This window comes from Colobus angolensis, unplaced genomic scaffold, assembly GCF_000951035.1.
Source record: "Colobus angolensis palliatus isolate OR3802 unplaced genomic scaffold, Cang.pa_1.0 Scaffold41, whole genome shotgun sequence".
NCBI classification, from domain to species: Eukaryota; Metazoa; Chordata; class Mammalia; order Primates; family Cercopithecidae; genus Colobus; species Colobus angolensis.
This window is the reverse complement of record NW_012117488.1, coordinates 5,739,225-5,763,435: the sequence shown is the minus strand read 5'-3', so window position 1 is coordinate 5,763,435 and position 24,211 is coordinate 5,739,225. Positions and strand designations below refer to the sequence as shown.

At 36.3% G+C, this 24,211-nt stretch overlaps 1 protein-coding gene across 1 annotated transcript in view; it reads right to left on the bottom strand.

Moving 5' to 3' along the window:
* COL24A1 (collagen, type XXIV, alpha 1) overlaps positions 1-24,211 on the bottom strand; it is a 395,043-nt gene that overhangs the window by 48,388 nt on the left and 322,444 nt on the right. Inside the window, exons 48-52 of the mRNA XM_011956095.1 lie at positions 7,308-7,415; positions 5,406-5,513; positions 5,260-5,313; positions 4,640-4,702; positions 2,578-2,631 (exon numbers count right to left, since the gene is read on the bottom strand). Of these exons, the coding sequence (XP_011811485.1) occupies positions 2,578-2,631; positions 4,640-4,702; positions 5,260-5,313; positions 5,406-5,513; positions 7,308-7,415 (387 nt within the window). The remainder of the gene's footprint in view (positions 1-2,577; positions 2,632-4,639; positions 4,703-5,259; positions 5,314-5,405; positions 5,514-7,307; positions 7,416-24,211) is intronic.

Here is a 24,211-nt window from a genome sequence, read left to right as displayed (position 1 = left end):
TTGAGACGGAGTTTCACTCTTATTGCCCAGGCTGGGGTGCAATGGCATGATCTTGGCTCACTGCAACCTCTGTCTCCCAGTTTCAAGAGATTCTCCTGCCTCAGCCTCCCAGGTAGCTGGAATTACAGGCATGTACCACCACACCCAGCTAATTTTGTATTTTTAGTACAGATGAAGTTTCACCATGTCGGCCAGGCTGGTCCTGAACTCCTGACCTCAGGCGATCTGCCCACCTTGGCCTCCCAAAGTGCTGGGATTACAAGCGTGAGACACTGCACATGGCCTCTTCTAAGATTTTTATTGTTTTATTTTTTACATTAAAGTCTTTAACAATTCATCTAGGATTAAAATAATTTTGGCAAATGGGATTCCAATTCTTCTTTCTTCTTTTTTTCTTTTTTAAAGAGATGGGGTCTCACTCTGTTTGCCCAGGCTTGAGTGCAGTGGGTGCAATCATCTCACTGTAGCTGGAACTCCTGGGCTCAAGCAATCCTCCTGTCTTAGCCTCCCAAGTAGCTAGGGCCATAGGCATGTACCACCACACACAGCTAATTTATTTTTATATGATGGGGGTCTCACTATCTTGCCCAGGATGTGTTCTGATTTCTTATAGCAGGAGGATACTCAAAGTAATTCCATCTCTCTTCCCTGTCACTGACGTAGGAATAAGCATCTGGCTGAATGCTAAAGATATGAAAAAAATGTAACCGGAGACTTCTAAAAAAATTCTTACTTTTGCCATGATAGTACTTTATGCTACTTTTTTCCTTTGGATAATTATATCTGGATGTGGTTCTTGAGAAATTCAACTTGCTATACGCCTAATTATGAAGCCAGCATTCAGGATATCAGGGTAGAGACATAAGAACCTGGTCTTGGATAAGATAATTGAGTCACCAAATTAACCAAATCTGAAGCCCTTCCTATAATGTGATACAAATTTTCTTATTGCTAAAAGTAGTTTGGTTCAGGGTTCCTATTATTTGCAGCCAATTCTTCCGCAATTATATGCCATTTTTGTTACAAGTAAATTCCTATATATACTTAAGATCAAATTCTGGGCTTCAGTCTGTTACACTGATCTGTTTATTTCTTTGTACTACTATATAGTTTCATTTACAATGACTTTGTAGTATTGTTTTCTTATTAGAAAAGCAAGCCCGTCACCCCTCACTGGTATTTTTTTTCACAATGTTTTCTCCAATCTCAAATGTTTATTCTTTCATAATGAACTTTTATTCTCAGAACGGAAAAAACTTAATATGGAAAAATTGATGTACATGCTGAATACTATAAGGGTCTTTAAGAACCATCTATAAACAAAACACAGTAAGATATTCTAATTAAGTAATTTTAAAATTACATTTTCCTTGACCAATTAATACATCATAGTTTTGACAGAGGGGAACAATCATTCTGTAATCAGAACAGTATGTGTCCCTTAGCTTGCTGAAGAACCACTCACTGAAATATGAGAATTCTCCCACTTACAATCTTATATAGCTCTGAGTGGCAAATGTTGAAAGTCTAGAGAAATACTGAGTTATATATTTTACTTCTTTTGTTTACATATCCAGTAACTTTGGTGGTTTCTTCTCTAAATTTATCAAAGAGAATAGTGGTATTAAACATTTGAAGCATTCTATTTTCATATTTTTAAATTGTCTGTGTCTATAAATAACTTCCAAATAATTCAAAATATCAATTCCCTAGATAGAATGAATCTTTCCTCTCTAAGTCTCAGTTTGACCCTTTCTACTGTCCTCCTCGTTTGTTAACACTATTATCAGTGTTGGAAAACTTTCCCAACATCACTTGCCCAATCATTGTCTCATTTCTCTGTTTTATTTCATAGCCAAATTTCTTAAGGCAATGGCATGTAATATCTCAATTTCCTCTTCAGACACAGCTTGAATGGAGTGGAAAGAGCGCTGGTCTTGAAGTAAGAAACACCAGCTATGTAATTCACCAGATCTATCACCTTGAATGACTAGATGAATCTCCATAAACCTCATCTGTTTCCTCATCTGTTAAATGAAAATAATATCTACTGCAAAAGTTTGTTGTAAGAATTTAAGGAACATTATTATTAAATATTTTCCTCTACTTCCTTCATCATTGTAACCTGTACTCTACCTTCTACTGCAACTTATTCTCTCAAAGATTACTGTGGACTACTCCTTTCTTGAAACCTATTCTCTCGAACGATTCTTTCCTTCCTTTATAGTGGGTACTTCCAAACACTCAAATCTTGGATGTCTGCACATCTTTTGCTATCTATGTTCTTTCCTTCAGAAGAATAATTTATTTTTACTACTCAAGTGTTTATGACGCTCTCCCCTTCCTGACTCAGTTCTATTTTCTTTTCTTAACTCCAATTATAAATGCCTACCTACTTACTTACACTGTCTTCATTACACATATGGTCCCTAACTTCTCAGGAATAATCTTCCAGAAGAAAATGTATGTGTATTTTTTCCAATTGCTTCTCAAATACCCTAATTCTTTGTAGATTATTCTAGAAATAGGATTAAAGAAAAAAAAGAGTACAAAAGACTTGTATTATGATAAACTTACAGTTCTACCTGTTGGGCCTATTATACCTTCTCTGCCAAGGGGACCAGTGTTTCCCTGTTGAGGTAAAAGAAAAACAGTCTCACTGTTAGTATAATTTAAAAAAAAAACAAAACTCCAGAGAATCTCTTGTACAATGGTAAAAGAGCCATGTCTACATAATTATCCTTTTTAATATAAAATCTTATAGTATTAGCATAAATTATAATAATCTTGGTTAACAGTATGTGACACAATTTTGCATATTATTAAAGTCTCCTATCAGGAGAGTTACATCTGTATAATTTCTAAAAAACTGATGAATTAGCATTATGATTTTTAAGTGATGATAATTTCAATGATGCATTTTACACGTATGTCATATAACAAATAAAACTGCTTTATATAATAAAGAATAGAATGATGAACAAGGTTTTGAATAAATTTCTGTGCAGATGTTGAAAGAGCAGATGTTTGGGCAACATGAATTGTGAAATAGAGAAAAAGTACAGTAAGGAACCATAGGGCAGCATATGTGACCAACTAAACTTCAGTTCTTCATTTGTAAAACAGGAATAAGAACATCTACTTCATAGGGACATTGTGAGAATTAAATATGAAAAGTGCTTTTAAAACTTTAAGCTGTTATTTGATTATGAGGATAACCTTGAATAAGGTGAATTTCTGATCAATTCCTCCCAAAGTAGGAACAGAGTCTATAATTTCTCAGTGAATACAAAATGCCCATTTTAGTTTTTTCCTACAAACTTCAGCTTCCTTGGTTCTTCAGAAATCATGAAAATAGCTAATACATTTATAGTTGAAGAAATATTCAGAAAGGTCTTTAAACAATTACTATGACAATACTCCTCTTTGCATTATGTTTTGATTGTTTTTATTGAGATGGAGTCTTGTCGCCCAGGCTGGAGTGCAGTGGTGTCAGCTCACTGCAACCTTCGCCTCCTGGGTTCAAGTGATTCTCCTGCCTCAGCCTTCCGAGCAGTTGGGATTACAGGCATGTACCACCACACCCAGCTAAATTTTTTGTATTTTTATTAGAGATGGGGTTTCACCATATTGATCAGGCTGGTCTTGAACTCCTGACCTCAAGCAATCCACCCGCCTTGGCCTCCCAAAGTGCTGAGATTACAGGTGTGAGCCACCGCGTCTGGCCTTTTTTGCATTATTGAAAACAATTTATTGTAAGAGTTAGGAAAGCAGTGAAGGATTTTGAAAGTTTGACTTTCATTTAATAGTCATTTAAGATACCTTTCTCCTGCATCTGAACTGCTTCCCTTCTTCCTTTCTTTGCTCTTTCTACACTTGCCCCTGCAGCTGCTATGAGTCATAGAGATGCTACTACCACAGCCAAACCATTACTTGAAGTTTTTGATTTTTTTCTCTTCAGTTTTTTTTTTTTCAGTTTTATAGAACATCTTATCAATTAGAAAGTTTTGGTTAATAAAAACTAAAATAAAACAAAACAAAAAACTAAAAACCATAATCAGTAACCATCGGTGGCTTATTTGTCCTATTTATATTCTCTACAATTTGCAATTACAAGCACTCACTGCTAACTGGAGTTCTTCAGACCCTGTTTTTTGCAACTATTTAAGCGGTTCCTCATCACTCTTTTGGGATACCTGCCCCTGAGCTGGGAAAACACAGCTATTGGGAAATATTTTCAGTCTGGTCTGAAGAGCTCTGGTCACACACAAGCTTCTTCCAGGTGGTGCATGGAGGTGGTCTTTGGTTGTATTAATGCTTATAACATGAAATTGCTGTATGTTTTTGTTCCTGGCGTGAGTTAACAAATACATTATCCAGTCTTCACAGTAATTCTGATGATTCTTTTTTTTTTTTTTTTAAAGTAAGACTGGGAAGTACAGGTGGTCTATGAGGTATTTTGCTCAAACTAATATATGAACTGCAAAAGACTGAATTCTGCATGTGCCCTTATGAGTTTCTATCTTAAAAGTCATTTTATTAAGTTATTTACTTGTAGCACATTACATTTAGAGCTCTGAAGCCCTACAGTGGGCAAAGAACTACAGTTTCTGGGTAGGCAGAATGACTTTACACTTACTCTCTGTCCAATAGGACCTTTAGGACCTGATATCCCAACAATGCCAGCATCCCCTTCAGGACCCTAGACACACAATAAGAAACAAAAAGATAAAATTTGTAGCTCTATATGAACATTTTACAAAATTACATCAATCTATCAAGAATTGCTCTTTTAAAAATGGAATATAATACTGTTGCGCATGCTGAAGTATTCAGAAAGAAGTGTGCTGAGGCCTACAATTTACTTAGAAATACACCAACGAAGGGAGAGAGGGATACATAGATGGAAAAGCATGATAATGCCAGTAGGGTAAAATGTTAATGGTAAAATTTAGGTAATGGGTATAGGCATTTACTGTAAAAATTTCTCAACATTGCTGTATGTTTGAAAATTTTCATAATAAACTGCTTGGGAAAAGGGATGAAAGAAAACAAAAGCATATCATATACTAAAATTTCTGGGAAAATGTATAGTTACATAATATTAAAAACAGACATATTCAAAACTCAAATATATAAATATGTACATACTGAAATTTTACACATTTAAAAAAGCTCAAGTTAGAGACTGTATTGATATTTCAACAGCTCTTTTATTTCTAGATAGCTAGAAGACTAGAAGAAAGTATGTAAACATACTTTAGGGCCTGGGAATCCTTGGAAACCTGTCAAACCTTGAACACCATATTCTCCCTGCAAAGTGAATTGACATGATAATAATTATTGTACAATGGTAGCCTGTTCTGCAGAATAAGTGCTTGGTGAATTTCTGAGGTAGTACATACAGGCTGCCCTTTCAGGCCAGGCTCTCCACATGGTCCTTGATCACCTTGTGCTCCTCGGTGACCTCTTGTACCTTGAATTCCAGGTTGACCAGGTAGCCCTTGTTCACCCTACGGGTAGAACAAAGAAAAGTGATATTCACTTCGGAACATATAAACATATTGGCTTTTGAATGAAGCCCAAATACAGGCCCATCCTTAGGCATAATACAAGGCACTGGGGAAATCAAATTTTGCATGTTCATCTTGTTTACCAATATTTTCCACACAAGTAGTATTTAATTATAATGAACCAGAAGTGCAGCAGTGGGAAAAGGAAATTCCAGACATTGTGGTGATGTGTCGAAAGAAGAGGGAAGGGGGAACCTATAAAACTAGGAGGATAGTAAGACTTGAGAGAGGATAGTGAGGGTGTGGTATGTTGTGGGTATGCTTAGATGTGATGGAACTTATATTTTGTTTATGTATTTATTTTATCTTTATTAGAGATGGGGTCTTGCTCTGTTGCCCAGGCTGTAGTACAGTGGTATGATCATGGCTTACTGTAGCCTTAAACCCCTGGGCTCAAGCGATCCTCCCAACTCAGTCTCCTGAGTAACTGGGACTACAGGCACACATCATTGCACCTAGCTAATTTTTTATTTTTTGCAGTGACAGGATCTCACTGTGTTGCCCAGGTTGGTCTTGAACTACTAGCCTCAAGTGATCCTCCTGCACTGGCCTTCCAAAGTGGTAGAATTACAAGTGTGAGCCACTGTGCCTGGCCAGAACTTGTATTTTGAATTGATATCATTTTTCTGTGTTTTCCCTACCATCCAGAGATGATTTAGCTATCTAATACTAGAAAAAGAGTAGTCTTCTGAAGTGTAAACTTTGGTTTTAGCCATGATTATCTTTTTAATTCCATCAATAAAAAATTTCCATTATCTGTCTCCCTAGGTTCCTTTGATATGAACTGTCTTTATCCCCTAAAAGTCACTTTAAGTATATACTTAATCAACATTATTGAAGTTTTAAAAGTCAACTATTTTTTCACTGATTTTTATTTTTGAAATGAGAGTTGAAATATCTTTCACACCATTTCTAAAAGTAAATTTAGGAATCAGGTGGACTTTAGAGATAGGTTAATGAAAAATGATGTTTGGTAGACTTTGGCCAAAGATTCTTTAAGATTAACAAATTATCTCTCATTGTCTTGAGACAAAGCTATACAGCTTTGGGGCTTGACAAATATGGATCCTTCTTATTGCAAATTCAAGCCAAAAGGTAGGGATCTTTATTTCTTTTACTGGCTTTAGCATTTGCTTAGCTGCTTTGGATTTAGTACAAAGGAATACTCATGGTATAAACCTTAACAGAAGACTAATATTGTAAACAGTAAGCAAGTGGGTCATGATTTTTTTTACCCACATGGGTCAGAAATCTGAAAATTCTTTAGAAGTGGAACTGTGAAAATCAGGTTAAGAGGTAATAATGGTAAAGGTGCCAATGGCTTAGTCTTAGGCATTTATGAAAGAGCTTTAGATGTTGGACTAATTTCTGTTGTCTGGGTCAATCCTGCGTAAGATATTTCTAAAACAGGTTTTGTCTGGAAAGTCTATTGACATGTGACAAACTCCACACAATAAATGCAATGTAAGACAAAATGAGTCAAAGATGTAGCATTTTTTAAAGCATCACTAGTCCTGGGTCAAAGAGTTGTTATGCCAAATTACAGGTACTGTGGCTATCACGGGAGATGGATATGTCAAAGCCACATACTTTCTCTTTTCCTAATGTGTTTTTACTATTAGCCAAATTCTATTAAAAACTATTAATCTTACCATCCTGTGATCTAGCCAATGAACTCAGGGCCAGAAAGGATGGCCAATACTGCTCACCCATCGGAACAAAATATTAAAGTACCTTTGGGCCTTGAATTCCTGGGCTTCCTGGCAAGCCTGATGAACCCTTTACTCCTGGAGGACCTGGAGCCCCAGCAAGTCCTGTTCTTCCTGGGCTGCCTCTGATGCCCTAAATAACACAGATAAGAAATGAAAACTGGGAAAGCTTCTAAAAAGTCAGTTTAGAGGATCAATAAAATGTAGGAAGAGTTGTGTCCTGAAAGGCTGCTGTTAACATAATGCCCAGGAGTTATCCTGGGCTTCTTTCCCAAAAGACGAAATGTTTAAATACCATTTTAGGAACACTCACCACTCACTTGAAATTTCTATCATTCATGCGATGATCTTGGTTTTTTAAAATGAAAACACTGAAGCAATACAAAGGTCACCACTACCTTCTTACTTATATAGCCTAGGTGTGAAGTATGTTTGTTGTGTTTTAACCTTTGTATTATACTGTGGTATACATGACAACTCTAATAACTGATGAAAGTCTCCTTAAGAAGAAAATTCCATTCCTCAACCACACATGATTCCAGAAAATTTGCTAAAAATAGTTTAACTGGAAATAAAGTTAAGCAAGCAAACAGTATATCCGTAAAACCAAATCCTAAATCAGGTTGGCAAACTATACTTTGCAAACTAAATTCAATCCATCACCTGTTTTTGTAGATCTCATGAACTAAGAACAGTTTTTACATTTTTAAACATTGAAAAGAAGAATAATATTTAAAGACATGGAAAATTCTATGAAATTAAAATTTCAGTATCTATAAAGTTTTACTGGACAGTCATGCTCATTCATTTATATACTGTTTAGGGCTGTATTTGCACAACAATAGCAGAGCTGAGTAAAACTACCATTGACATTTCACAGTATTAATTCTTCCTATGCACAAGCATGGAATGTTTTTCCATTTGTGTCCTCTCTGATTTCCTTGAGCAGTGTTTTGTAGTTCTTCTTGAAAAGGTCCTTTATTTCCCTTGTTAGCTATATTCCTAGGTATTTTATTCTCTTTGTAGCAATTGTGAATGGGAGTTCACTCATGATTTGGTTCTCTGCTTGTCTGCTGTTTGTGTGTGGGAATGCTTGTGGTTTCTGAACACTGATTTTGTATCCTGAGACTTTGCTGAAGTTGCTTATCAGCTTAAGAAGCTTTTGGGCTGAGAAGAAGGGGTTTTCTAGATACAGGATCATGTCATCTACAAACAGAGACAATTTGATTTCCTGTCTTCCTATTTGAATACCCTTTCTCTTGCCTGTTTGCCCTGGACAGAACTTCCAATACTGTGTTGAACAGGAGTGATGAGAGGGGGTATCCTTGCCTTGTGCCGATTTTCAAGGGGAATGTTTCCAGCTTTTGCCCATTCAGTATGATATCAGTTGTGGGTTTGTCATAAAAGGCTCTTATTATTTTGAGGTATGTTTTGTCAATACCTAGTTTATTGAGAGTTTTTAATATGAGGGGATGTTGAATTTTATTGAAGGCCTTTTCTGCATCTACCGAGATAATCATGTGGTTTTTGTCTTCAGTTCTGTTTAAGTGATGAATTACATTTATTGATTTGTGTGTGTTGAACCAGCCTTGCATCCCGGGGGTGAAGCCAACTTGAGCATGGTGGATAAGCTTTTTGATGTACTGCTGGATGTGGCTTGCCAGTATTTTATTGAGGATTTTGCATTGATGTTCATCAGGATTATTGGCCTTAAGTTTTCTTTTTTTATTATATCTCTGCCAGGTTTTGGTATCAGGATGATGCTGGCCTCATAAAATGAGTTAGGGAGGAGTCCCTCCTTTTCAATTGTTTGACATGGTTTCAGAAGAAATGGTACCAGCCCCTCTTTGTACCTCTTGTAGAATTCAGCCATGAATCCATCTAGTTCTGGGTTTATTTTTGGTTGGTAGGCTATTTATTACTGCCTCAATTTCAGAATATTGGTCTATTCAGGGATTCAACTCTTAACTGGTTCAGTCTTGGGAGGATGTATGTGTCAAGGAATGTGCCCATTTCTTCTTGATTGTCCTGTTTATTTGCATAGAGGTGTTTATAGTATTCGCTGATGATTGTTTGCATTTTTGTGGGGTTAGTGGTGATATCTCCTTTATAATTTTTTATTTTGTCTATTTGATTCTTCTATTTTTTCTTCTTTATTAGACTAGATAACGATCTATTTCATTAATTGTTTTTCAAAAAACCAACTCCTGGAGTCACTGATGTTTTGAAGGGATTTTGTGTCATGGTAGAGATCTTATATGGCACTTCCATTGCTTTGCACTGTTGCTTGGTGTACTACAAATTGTAGTGATGCAGTTATAATATGATAGTGTTTCAAGTGGAACATATATTACTGTGACACTTTATTTTACCTATTACCAGTGCATGCTATCATATCAAAACAAGAAGAGAAAAGTGGACTTCGAATATTGTGTTTTTTAAGGCACCATGGAAAATGAATTATTTTCTTATCAAATTAGATGTCAAAGCCTTGCATTTACTATGTAATATTATTATAGTTATGCTTAAAAATTATAAAGTATACATCAACATTATCAGACTAGGTACACAATATAATATTTCTACCTCACAGGAATGCAACAGTCAGAAAAATTAGAAAATGTAACATGGAGTATTTTTTCACAGCAGAATTTCTTCACAACAAAATGAAAATGAGGCTGCAACTGAGGTAAGTTTCCGAGTGTTCACTTCATTCATTAGCCCAATAAGGAAAATCCCTTATTGATGACTTAATTAAATCTATAGCAAAAATACATTTATTTAAGATTATTAGCTTTTTGGCAAGAATAGCTGCTTGAAATGTTGAGGACACTGGTGCAGCATCAACAATCAGTTAAAAAACAAGGTTCTTTCTTTTTTTCTTCTCTTCCCACCAGCATGGCCTGTTGGTTCTTGATGAGTCAATAGAAATTAGCAATACTGCTCAGTTGTTCACTCAAGGAGTCAATGCTGAGTCTGAAAAGGAGTGAATGCTGAGATGGAAGAATTGTATAAATAGTCTGTGGGGTGACTGCAAGTGAGAATATTTTCAAAAAAGTTAAAAAAACACTAAATCAGTACAATCTTCTGTGGATTCTGCTAGGATGCAATAAAACTGACAGCTATGGATCAAAAAAAGAATTATTGGATAAATTTGGAAAGCTTATGGTGGGTAGATTTTCTGAACTCAAACAGTTTCAATAGCATATCTTAGACCTAGATGCCATAAATTTCCGTAATTCAAAATCCATGTGACTGTGCACTTGAGGAATTTCCACCTAACTTACAATTGAAAATGATTAATCTACAAGGAAATGACATGCTAAAAGGCAAAATCAGGAGAAGAACCTAATAGAATTCTGGATATTCTTTTCAAGCAATCAGTATATTCAATTAAAATCATATGCTCATGAATTGTAGCATTTGGCAGCATCTATCTGTGTGAAAAAAATTTTCAAAGATGAAATATGTGAAATATGCAAAGTCTCATTACAGGTCAACATTAACAGCATTAACAAATGCAGAAAATTTTGACAACAGGGAAATGTAGTAAGTTCGCTTTACAGGAAAAGCAAGCTTTAAAAACAAAATTCTGATGAATAGCACCCTCCCCAATAAAATAAAAACAGTTGAAAACTTAAAGAAACCCACAGAGAAAGCAGATTTTATAAGCTAAGTGTTATCCTATACAAAGCATGCCACTTTTCTCATTACTAGTCTTGCATTACAAAATTTTTACTTAATTATATTTTTGATTTCATGAATAAAAATTTTGTGAACAATTTTTCTCTTCTTACATAAGTTTGCAAGCAATACCCTTGAGTTTGCTTCCTGTAAATACTAAAATTTATTCATATTTATATGAATATTTACAGAAATATGTATTCATATTTACAGAAAAAGTTTGTTGACTTCTCTTCTAAGAATGACTGTTACTTTCTGAGTTTATTCTTAGGATATTAAATTTGGTTATTCAATAGTTTCTCCATGTATTCAACAAATATTTATTGAATATCATCTATGCATAAGGAAGGTACCATGGGAAACCCTTTGAAAATATAGATATAAATAAAATATGGTTCTTGTTTTTAAGAAGCTTAAAATTAAATGAAAAAGATGAGACCAGGTGTGGTGGCTCATCCCTGTAACCCCAGCACTTTGGTAGAGGCTAAGGTGGGAGGATTACTTGAGCCCAGGGGTTTGAGACCAGTCTGGGTGGCACAGTGACACCCCATCTCTAAGAAAAAAAAAAAAAAAAAAAGAAAAGAAAAGAAAGAAAAATTACCAGGGCATGGTATTGTGAACATCTGTAGGCTCAGCTACTTGGGAAGCTGAGGTGAGAGAATCGCTTGAGCCCAGGAGTTCGAGGATGCAGTGAGCCATGATCATGCCACTGCACTCTAGCCTGGGCAACAGAGTGAGACCCTGTCTCAGAAATAAACAAATAAGTAAATAGGAAAAAGAAAAACAAAACAATGCAATGTGATGGAATGTACTATATAAATAATTGTAATGCCAGCAAAAGTTTAAAAAAAATTCCAGAGAAGAGAGATGTAATGTAAATACCTGAGAGGTTCTGAGGAGGGGAAGTTACCTTTAGTGGTAATCAGAAAAGAAATTAGTGAGAAGAAACTGAATCACGATCATAATACAAAGATACTGCCCTTAAAGTTATAAATGTGGTGGGAGGGATGTTTTGGCTGAAGACAGACTACAGTAATTTCTGTGGAAGGCCTGGTTGAGAGAATGGTATTTAAAAAGTAAAGTCAATTTTGAATTTAGTGCCAAAGCATTTTTCCTTTTTTCAAATAATATTTTCTTCAAATTATGTAATCACATATTTTATTATTTTCTTGCTTATAGTAAAAGATAATTAAGTACATTTTTAAAATTACCCTTTCTAAGAAGATTTTCTTCATGGCCACAAAACTCACTAAAATAATGTATTTTGTGTCTACTAGGTTCATGCCCTATGCTGGGTGCTTACAGGGAGGTACATATAGGATATAGGTTCATGTTCCTCAGCTTGACCTTTAAGTCTTTTTTGTCCCAACTATCTCTCACCATTTATCTGCGTTAGTGGGGCTCCGTATTTCTTTCTTTTTTTTTATTTATTTTTTATTATTATACTTTAAGTTCTAGGGTACATGTACATAACGTGCAGGTTTGTTACATATGTATACTTGTACCATGTTGGTGTGCTGCACCCATCAACTCGTCAGCACCCATCAATTCGTCATTTATATCAGGTATAACTCCCAATGCAATCCCTCCCCTCTCCCCCTCCATGATAGGCCCCGATGTGTGAAGTTCCCCTTCCCGAGTCCAAGTGATGTCATTGTTCAGTTCCCACCTATGAGTGAGAACATACGGTGTTTGGTTTTCTCTTCTTGTGATAGTTTGCTAAGAATGATGGTTTCCAGCTGCATCCGTGTCCCTACAAAGGACGCAAACTCATCCTTTTTTATGGCTGCATAATATTCCATGGTGTATATGTGCCACATTTTCTTAATCCAGTCTGTCACAGATGGACATTTGGGTTGATTCCAAGACTTTGCTATTGTGAACAGTGCCGCAATAAACATACGTGTGCATGTGTCTTTATAGCAGCATGATTTATAATCCTTTGGGTATATACCCCGTAGTGGGATGGCTGGGTCATATGGTACATCTAGATCTAGATCCTTGAGGAATCGCCATACTGTTTTCCATAATGGTTGAACTAGTTTACAATCCCACCAACAGTGTAAAAGTGTTCCTATTTCTCCACATCCTCTCCAGCACCTGTTGTTTCCTGACTTTTTAATGATTGCCATTCTAACTGGTGTGAGATGGTATCTCATTGTGGTTTTGATTTGCATTTCTCTGATGGCCAGTGATGATGAGCATTTTTTCATGTATCTGTTGGCTGTATGAATGTCTTCTTTTGAGAAATGTCTGTTCATATCCTTTGCCCACTTTTTGATGGGGTTGTTTGTTTTTTTCTGGTAAATTTGTTTGAGTTCTTTGTAGATTCTGGATATTAGGGGCTCCATATTTCAAAGGAACCATTACAAGGGCAAAATCCTCATAGAAGGAGAAAGGGAGGAAGAGGGAGGAAGAGAGAGGGAAAGAGAAAGGGAGAAAGAGAGACAGAAAGAGAGAGAAAGAGAAGAGGAGGGAAGGAAAGAGGGGAGAGAGAGAGAGCGAGAGCAAGAGATCCATACTGTGGGTGATGTGGTTCTTCTAAGTTGCTTGTGCCTCATTCTAAGTGTATTGTCTTATCCCATTTCTTACCCCTGGCTTCTAAGTGTTTTATATTTGTTTTCATTTTCCGTGAGCCTTTCTGTTCCATACCTATGGGATAGATTATCTGGTAGTGTACTTTCCACATGAATGATGAGAACCCTGGAGTCATAAGATGGTGCCACTTTAGAGATCATCAATACAAATGATACTCATCTGAGACTTTGGGATATAAATTTTCAAAAATGTTCAGAGAAGACACAGGTGTATACCAATGACCAGGTCTCTAATGGGGATATGACTTTACAGGAAAAGCAAATTTTAAAAACAAAATTCTGATGAATAGCACCCTCCCCAATAAAAACAAAAATAGTTAAAAGACCTAAAGAAACCTGAAGAGAGAGCAGATTTTAAAAAGTCATACATACAAGATGAAAGAAAGGGCATGTAAGCAGGGGGAAAAAAACACAAAGTAATAAACAAAGTAACTTCAGTGTTAAACCAATTGAAAAGTTAAGTTATAAATGTAGATCACTGTGAGAATTTTTTAAAAAAGCATTAGGTTGTCTTGCAAGTTTGTGAGCCTCTTATCCCCAGATATTTTATAGAGGTAATGGATATTGTAGGGAGATGCATCATTAGAACTGATTATCCTAGATGATTTTAAGATGCCTCAAAGTTGCCTAATTATAAAATAGGACCACTTTGCCTCACTTTACTTATAATTCTAGGCAATTTCAAAGTTCTTCATTTTCTAATATAAAAAATGTATCTTTCGAGTGATACATGACAACAGACATTCAGGTACTACTGAACACTCCTGAAGTCAAGAGGTATTTTTGATTAAGAATAATAAGGAACACAAAACTTGTCATTAGGGCTAACTGTAAACTAGCAACTTCATTTTACTTGCAGTGCTATCAGATATTTAACCCAGTAGAATGAATACATTCCAAGTCATTTACTATGCTTGTTGGTTTCTTAGAGAGAAATTTGAGGATGGTAGCAGTGTTCTGTTCAAAGTTCCAAACAATGTTTCATACAAGTAAAGAACAAACATTTCTTATTATGAATACACAGATGGCTGATTAATTTTGTTTGCAAGAGAAACAGATGCTAACCATAGGCATTCTTTCCAGTGTCTTTTAAATGATTTGTCTAAAACCATTCAACCCATGGTAAATCATTCTGGGTAAATTTTAAAAAGTAAATATAACCATAATTATTAACTTTGGTCAGAGATGCCAAAAATCAATGAACAGTTTACATGTGTATTAAAAATTAATATAATTATAAGAGTATATGATGTCAGAGACTTCCTTTATTCTCAGATAGGAGCCAGTCTCCCTACTGAAATAAGTTTTAAACCAGCAGGAAAGTGTTGTCAGTTTTGACAGGACTGAAACCCACGGCTTCCTAAGTCTTTGGACTCTAAAGAAACAAGTACTTGGATCAGTAATGACAACAACAACATCAACCACAACAACAAGAGTTCCCTTTATTGAGCGCATGCCATTTGTCAGAAATGAATAGCATTATGGTTTACATTATTTTGTTTGATCTGGTGTCAGTTAAGGAAAGAAGGCATTGCTTTTCACTTTGACTTCCCTCTGGGGAAAGGAAGAAATCGTTTTAGTGTAAGTCTGCCTTCATTTTAGAATGGAATGGAAAGATCTGGGAAGGAAAATGGGGCTATATGCACCACGTATAGAAAAAAGATACAGAGACAAATTTTGGAATGATGATGACTTATGTGTATATAATAGTGAAACACACCAAAGAAAGTGTCACTCTGTTATTTCCCCAGCTCTTTGGCTTAGCCATCTTATTCTCATTAGGATTGAAACAAATATATTAAAAATAAGCAATAAAAAATAAAATTTGTTAAATCCAGGCAATGATAAAAATCTACATTTTAAAAATAACTAAAAATATTATATTTAAAATTATGCTAAGTGAAATTACAAATATTTCAAATATGAATTTTATTGATTTCTCGCAGTAGAATGATAAACTTAAAATGACACTGAACTTCATATTAGTTGATATTTTTCTTTAAAGTACTACCTTAACATTTTTCTAAAAAAAGTTTTTTCCTTTCTCTTCTGCCAGGCACCTTATGTGTATATAGTTTATATAGTTTATATGTTTGTATAGTTATTAACTATGTGAGAAGATACTGAGAAAAATTAATTTAAAATTAATTTACTTTCTGTAGTACAAAAATAAGTATAATATCCTGGATTATTAGGAAATGTAAGTACTATTTTTTTTCTTAAGCCAGCAAACTCTGAAGTTATGTAAGTAATACCTTACTTCCTTTACTCTGAGCAACTCAAAATACTTCTGTTTAAGGAGGAATTTCTCATTTTATTTGGTTTACTAAATATATCCCTCCTAGCAAAGGATTGGTGTTTAAAAATATGTGGGATGGTAATTATTAGGTGATTATATGCAAGGCTACATTTTATATAAATAATGTAGCATTCATAACATTTTCGTGCAGTGCCAATCATAAGTAACGTAGCCAGTTGCTAGAAATAAGATTTATGAATGAGCTGTATACTAAAGTTAGGAGGTACTTTTAGTTTTGAATCTCTAAACATATTAAAGCTTATGGAACTGAGAGCACAGTTGAGGCAGGTCGTAAGGTAGTGAAGATAGGTCTGTTTGACTCACATCTATTCCCAAGAGTATATAATCTCTTGCTCAACCTTAATGAATACAGGTATTTTGACATTGTTTTACCTCACAGAAAGTATTTACAACTGATGGTTTATCAATCCTAAAAAATAGACAGTGCAAATGTCACTATGATATTTGACAAAATAAGGGTATTTTATGAAATCTCCTTTACCTAAGTCTCGACATCCAATCACAGGACTAACAGGGACTGAAAGAGGTTTTCATCTATACTTTGACTCTTAGATATGTCTGAGTTCACATCATTATGGAGAAATAAATGTCTATCCTTTTATTTAAAAAATAAAAAATAATCTACTCATACTATCTTATTTGATTCTCCCACAACCCTGTGAACACACCAAACTCCATGAGGGCAGTTTTTTGCCCATTATTCACTGCTATATTCCCTAACTCCTGGCTCTTAGTAGGCACTAAACAAATATTTTTTGAATGAATGCGTGTCAGCTTAATCATTTATATTTATTATTATGAAAAGATGATACCCAATAAATACATGTAGTGTACTATGCATTTTACATACAATATTTCATTTGATTCTTATAAAAACCATATGAAGTATAATACTATTGTACTCATTTCATAACTGCTGCTTAAGATGTCAAATAGCTATCGCATTTAGATTTTAAACCCAGGTCTCCAAGATCCTAACAACTATGCAAAGAACATTCAATTCCCAGGCCGGGCGCGGTGGCTCAAGCCTGTAATCCCAGCACTTTGGGAGGCCGAGACGGGCGGATCACGAGGTCAGGAGATCGAGACCATCCTGGCTAACACAGTGGAACCCTGTCTCTACTAAAAATACAAAAACTAGCCGGGCGAGGTGGCGGGCGCCTGTAGTCCCAGCTACTCCGGAGGCTGAGGCAGGAGAATGGCGTAAACCCGGGAGGCGGAGCTTGCAGTGAGCTGAGATCCGGCCACTGCACTCCAGCTCAGGCGACAGAGCGAGACTCCGTCTCAAACAAAACAAAACAAAAAAAGAACATTCAATTCCCAGTTGGGCGCGGGGTCTCACGCCTGTAATCCCAGTACTTTGGGAGGCTGAGGAGGGTGGATCATGAGGTCAGGAGATCAAGACCATCCTGGGTAACATGGTGAAACCTCGTCTCTACTAAAAATACAAAAAAAAATTAGCCAGGCATGGTGGCGGGCGTCTGTAGTCCCAGTTACTAGGAAGGCTGAGGCAGGAGAATGGTGTGAACCAGGGAGGTGGAGGTGACAGTGAGCCGAGATTGCGCCACTGCACTCCAGCCTGGGCGACAGAGTGAGACTCTGTCAAAAAAAAAAAGAAAAAGAAAAAGGACATTCAATTCCCAAATGTTTATTGATGTTCTCCTATGGGCCTGACATGGTGCTAGGTGATTCTACAAGACTCTTGGGACAGAAAGAAAGGAAGATAACATCCATGCTCTGATGGAGGCAGTGTACTGAGCATCCAAAAGCTCAGAGCAGACAAGCTCAGCTCTGACTAGAAAAGTGATTGAAGGAGGTAATAGTTCAATTAAGTCCTAAAAGATCACTATGAAGTTAGAGGGAAAAATGGAAGAGCTTTCTAAGCAGTGGAAATAAACTACGCGAAGGCCAGAAAGAGAGGGAAATAACAGAATTTTGGGGGCTAAGTAAATAGGCATACTTGAAGAAGCATAGCTCTGAAACGAAGATGCCTGGTTTGAATTCTGACTGGATTACTTGCTGTCTGTGTGAACCTGGGGAAGTTATTTAGTCTCTCTCGGTCTCAGCTTCCTTTTCTGTAAACTGGATGTATCAGCTATCTCTACTTCATGGAGGTTTTGTGAGGGTTAAATCACTTAATACACATTAGCACCTGGAACAGTGCTTGGGATACAGTAAGCATTTAATAACTGTTAGCTGTGATTATGACTGAAATGCACAGCACACATCAGAAGCAAGGTAGAATAATGTCTGGAAATGTCAACAGAGGCTAGACCATGAAGAAGCACTATTCCATAAAGAGTATAAACCACTGAGCATGGTGGCTCATGCCTATAATCCCAGCACTTTGGGAGGCTGAGGTGGGATAATTGCTTGAGTTCGGGAGTTCAAGGCTAGCCTAAGCAAGATGAGTGAGACCTCATCTCTACAAAAATAAAAAACAATAAATGAGCGGAATGTGGTGGTGTATGCCTGTAGTCCCAGTTACTTGGGAGTCTGAGGTAGGAGGATCACTTGAGCCCAGGTGTTCAAGGCTGCAGTGAGCTAAGATCACACCACTGTACTCCAGCCTGGGTGACAGAGAGAGACCCTGTCTCTATTGAAAAAGAAAAAAAAAAAAAAGTATGAACTTTATCTGATTGGGAGTCATGGAAAATTCAACTAAGAAAGTTAAATCCTTTAGCAGAAATTTCATTTTGTTGCCGATACGCTGCCAAATATACTGAGCTTTGTTGCTCTGGAGCAGTTCCTAATGAGTAGAAAAAGGGCCAAAACAAGCGGCAGGGTGGGGGTTGGTGGGGAGGGAAAAAGAAGCAATCAGGATAAGCCATAACTGAATAATCAACCTCTTAATAATGAGATGACAGGATTTGCTAAATGTAGGTCTGGACAAAGAAGGTAGGTCTCTTTCTCCATAATACTGTGAAGAAAAAATGTACCTTCTTAGAAAGAAAAGTTTCTTTCATGTGACTAGCCTGTGAGAACACACAGCCCAGATGGGTGGCAGGGTGGCTGGATTTCCTAATAGAAGCTTCGATGGTGGTCCTACTACAAAGGTGCTGATGAAGTGTGTTTTTCCTCCTTATACTGGACACAATCCACAAATGGAAAATTCAGGATTTTCAATGTTCCTTTAAGACAAGAAACTCATTTTAGACAACACTTATGCTTGTGTTCACCTGGCAAACTGCAAAGTCAAGATTGAAAGGCCTTGATTTGTCCTAAGTCAAGTCATTAGTTTTATTTCTTTCCCTCTTTTCCAATGACCAGTTTTATTAGCTACAGCAATAAAAAGATAAAAAGACTGGTAAGCATTCCTTTTGGTGATAAATGGATTTATGATCTTTGCAAGGAAAAGTTGTTTTGCTTTTCCTAAATGATTGAGGTACTGTGCTTGTACAGAAAGTCCAACTCGAAGAAAACAGCATGGTAGACTCATTTACTACAGATGTGCTAAGTTGACCGGCCTCAAAACACTCATTTGTACAGAAGGAAATTCACACAGGCAACAGTGAGCCTCCCCAATACTGTCCTTCAGTTACAGTCACATGATCTTGAAAAAACATCGAAACTGCAGAGTGAATATGCCAAGAATTCTTTAATTCCTTGGCCACATTCCAAAAAAAAAAAAAAAAGAAAGAAAGAAAAGAAAGAACATTGTTTAGGAAAATCAGGCAGTTGCATAATGCTAAAAATCCCAGAATAAATATTTTTCTCAGTGGAAAAACCCAGCAGTCTTTAAAGGTAAGCCAAGGAACACCATGGTGCCGTGATAAAAAAAAAAAAAAAAGACCAATGGAAAGATGTCCTTATCCTCAGTTGAAAATACTCCAAGGAACTTGCTAGTATTTAGAAATGGCCTTATTTCCTCTTAAGTAGTTTTTCTATTTCCACAGTATGTTTGAGAAATACTTCTCTTAGAAATCACTTTCCCTAACGCCCAGTTAGCCATTGCTACCTTATTTTACTGAACAACAGAATGATTCCTTATAAAACATTATAATTCTCATTCCATATAAAATATTCTACAGAGAGCAGAGACATTTATAGAAAATATCTCCATGTGCATAAATACCAACAGCATGTGCAAACCTTGGATTCACAAAAGGATCCTCCAGAGAAAGTTATTTTATTTTTGTTTTGATGGATAGAAAAAATTTCAACACTTGACACCCTAATATTCTAAGTATGCATGTAAAATTCATCTAACTTGTTCTGTGAAAATGCTAAAAAGTAGCAGATGATGACTTATGATCTGGTAGTTAATTGCTTGCTAATGGCAATATTAGTTTCCATTCAACTTCATGGCCCTAGGAGGTATATTGCAACAGTATTTAACATTACTGTAATCCATTTGCTTCTTTCAAAGTGCAATGAGCTTTCTGTATCAGTCATATGGTCATACATAAAGGGACAGAATCTGTTCTATGGTTCAGAATCTGTTTTTTTAAAAAATGGTTCCCAATCAGAGTAACTTAGGAAGTGGAGCTAGAATATGCAGGTTTTGTTGTCTAATTCATACTCAGATTTTCCCTTCCCTTGACTGTGTCTTCCACTTCTCCATATCTACTAGGTCCTTCTGATGAGCATTTAAACATGGTCAGGATTCTCACATTTAAAAATAACTTTCTACTTTAAATTTATTCTCTGGTCATTGCCCTATTTTCTCCTTCAGAACCAAACTTCTCCATTGAGTGGTTTGTATATCCTGATTTTCTCACTGTCCACTCTCTCCTCAACAACTCCAATCCTATTCCTGCCTCTAACCTGACAAGATTCTTTGCTAAAGTTACTGATGACCTCTACGTACTAAAATACATGATCATCACTTCATTTTATTAGATCTACATATTAGTCAGAGTCCTTACTTGCAAATACCAGAAACTAATCTTGGATAATAAAGGCAGAAAAGACATTGAAAACACATTTGGTAGCTCACATAATCACAGATAAACCTGGAGAATCAGGTTTGGAAAATGGGCAGAATTAAAGTGATGTCAGGAAGCCAGAATTTGAAAACTACAGCATGTACTACATCTGCTGCTGGACATTGAACACTATTACTGATGCCACCGTCATCCCTGGAAACTGGGAGCTGTTGATGTTACTGCCACTGCCACCAGAACAGACTCTCTACTGTCCCTGCCTCTGGGTATCACTAACTCCCCATTTGAAGGTGAATATAACTAACTGATCAGGCCTAGGTCAGAGCATGCATCCTTGTTTCAAGTGACAAGGAAGTAAGAATTTGGAACTTCTGGCTACTGTAAACGGTGCCCTTTCACCAAAACTCAAAAAGAGGGATTTTTAAATAAAAAAATGGGATAAAGATGCTGAGTAGCAAAACAAACACAAAAAGGATCTACACACAAAAATCCCACAAAAAACAAAATTAATGAAACAAGTGTCCAACACAGTTTCTTGAGATTACTATATATGTTGATGACATTCTCCTTTTTGAAATATTTTCTTAAGTCTCCACGACACCACATTCATTTTTTTCTTACCTGTTATAATCACTCCTTTCAGTCTCTTTCCTCCTTTATCTGACTTTCAAATGTTAGAGTTCCTCACAGCTTGGTTCTGGACCTCCTTCCCACTGTTTGTTCAAAAAAATTTGTGTTTGTTTTCTTTCATTTGTTCCCCAGATCCATTGACCACCCCTTCTCTATCTTGCAACTTGTCCTGGGAATCTGACTTTCAACATACTGCATCACTGGCGTTCTCTTGCCCTCTGGCTTCCAGTTGGGGTTGGTCAAAGTGATGCACCACTAGGATATTGAAAAGTGAGAGGAGAGAAAGGTAATATATTTATTTCTCCCATTTCCTTCTGTCTTTGGCATTCTGTAAGTGGTTGGGTTATTCTCAACTATAGCTCCTGTCAGATGCCTCTTTTCCAGCAGTTCCTCATCTCAACTTGATTCTAGTAATATCATTTCTTCCCTTTACCATTTCAGGTCTAAGGACAGTAATGGCTTCCTACCGTTGATAGCCTCTGGGTTTCCCAGAACCCTTTGTTGACTTTTTAAACCCTGTCTACATTTCTGTAGGTAGTTTCCTCAAAATTCCAATTGAGCATTCCATCTGCTTCCTAACAGGGCTCTGACTAAAACATTATGTATATACTGATGACTCTCAAATTCATATTTGACCTCCTCCCTCAGCTCCAGCTGAGAATATTTAATTGCTGACTTAATATCGCCACTTGAATGTCATAACCTTGCCCATAAAATTTAGGCCTCCTATAGTATTTGCTTTTTCAGTGAAGGGCAGACATCACAAGGTATTAGGTTGGAAACTTGTGCAAGTTAGAAATTTGGAAGTTACCCTTGATATCTCTCTCTCCCCGTCATGTCTCCCAATCAAATATCAAGTCCTACTAAAGCCACCTCCTAAATAGTACCTAAGTCCATCCACTTCTTTCCATTTACGCTTCACCAGTCTAGTTCAAACCATGAACACCTATAGCGGGGAGAACTGCAATAAGTAGTCTTATTAGTCTTCTGTATCTTGTCTTGTCCTCTTCCAATCCATTTACTATACTGAAGCCAGAGGGAATCCATTAAAAATGTAAAATTGGATAATGTCTCTCCTGAGCTGAAACCTCAGTGAGGTCTACTCTCTTTAGAAAATGCTCAATTACCTTAATACGTCCTTCAATAGCCTCCATGATGTGGTCATTGTATATTTCAACAGCATGAAACCATATCACTCTATACCTTGCTCACCAAACTTTAGCCATACTGGTCTTTTCTGATTCTTTAAGCATATCCTATTCTCCCTAACTTTGTATATGCTGTTGTCTCTCCCTAGAATGTTTCTTTCCTGCTTTCTCCACCTACAATTATTATTATTCCCAATTTATGAACTCCAATTATCTTTTGGTGTCGTCTCTCTCCCCCTCCCCACTCATATAACATATGAATTTATGCATGTAGATAAGATATTTATCTCTATATATCTATTTCACTGAGTATAATTGACATGAAGTAAATTTCGAATATAAAATTTGATAAACTGGCATAATAAATAACACCTATTAAACCATCACCACTATCAAGATAACGTATCCACCACCCCTAGAAGTTTTTCCTATTCCTTTGAAAGCATTCCTTTCTACACCTCTCCACATGCAGTCCTATCTCCTGAAAACCCCTGATTTGCTTTTTATCATTACAGATCATTTTGAAATCTCTGTAAGTTTATTTAAGTGGAACCAAACAGCATGTATCCTTTTTTGTCTGTTTTTTTCCCTGCTCAGTAAAATTACTTTGAGATTCATTCATGTTAAAGCATGTATACAATTCTTTTTTACTGAGACTAACATTTCATTGTACACATGTACTAGAATTTATTTAGCCATTCAGTTTTTGATGGACATTTGGTTCATTCCCAGTTTTGGGCTATTACAAAGAAAGCTGCTATGGCCATTCATGTGCAAATTTTTGTGTGGATATATGCTTTCATTTCTCTTGGCTAGGAATAGAATGGCTGGGTTATATGTTAGATATATGTTTAACATTTTTAGATACTACCAATATATAAGGTAATTGACATCTTAACAATATAGAGGCCGGGTGCAGTGGCTAATGCCTATAATCCCAGCACCTTGGGGGGCTGAGGTTGTTGGATTATGAGGTCAGGAGTTTGACACCAGCCTGGCCAACATTGTGAAACCCCATCTCTACTAAAAATTTTAGCCAGACATGGTGGCACACACCTATAGTCCCAGCTACTCAGGAGGCTGAGGCAGGAGAATTGCTTGAACTCGGGAGGTGGAGGTTGCAGTGAGCTGAGATCATGACACTGCACTCCGGCCTAGGTAACAGAGCAAGACTCCATCTCAAAACAAAACAAAAACAAAAACAAAAACAATATAGAGTCTTATGATCCAGAGACACAGTATATACACCATTTATTTAGGACTTCTGTAATTTCCCTCAGCAATGTTTTATAGTTTTCAGTATATAGGTTTGCACTTTCTTTTAGTCAGAATTATCCCTAATATTTCACATTCTGATACTACTGTAAATAACACTGCTTTAAAATTTTCCTTTTCTGATTGTTAATTGCTAGTGCACAGAAATATAATTAATTTTGTATATTAATCTTATATCTTGAAACTTTGCTAAACTCAGTTTTCTGTAGATTTTGGATATTCTGCTAGACAACCATGATTTCTGCAAATAAAGACAGTTTTATTTCTTCTATTTCAATCTAGACATCTTTTATTTCTTGTTATTACACTGGCTAGAACCTCATTGAATTGGCTAGAATTTCCAGTTCATTATTGAATATGTCATGCAAATATGAGGGGGTAATATATAC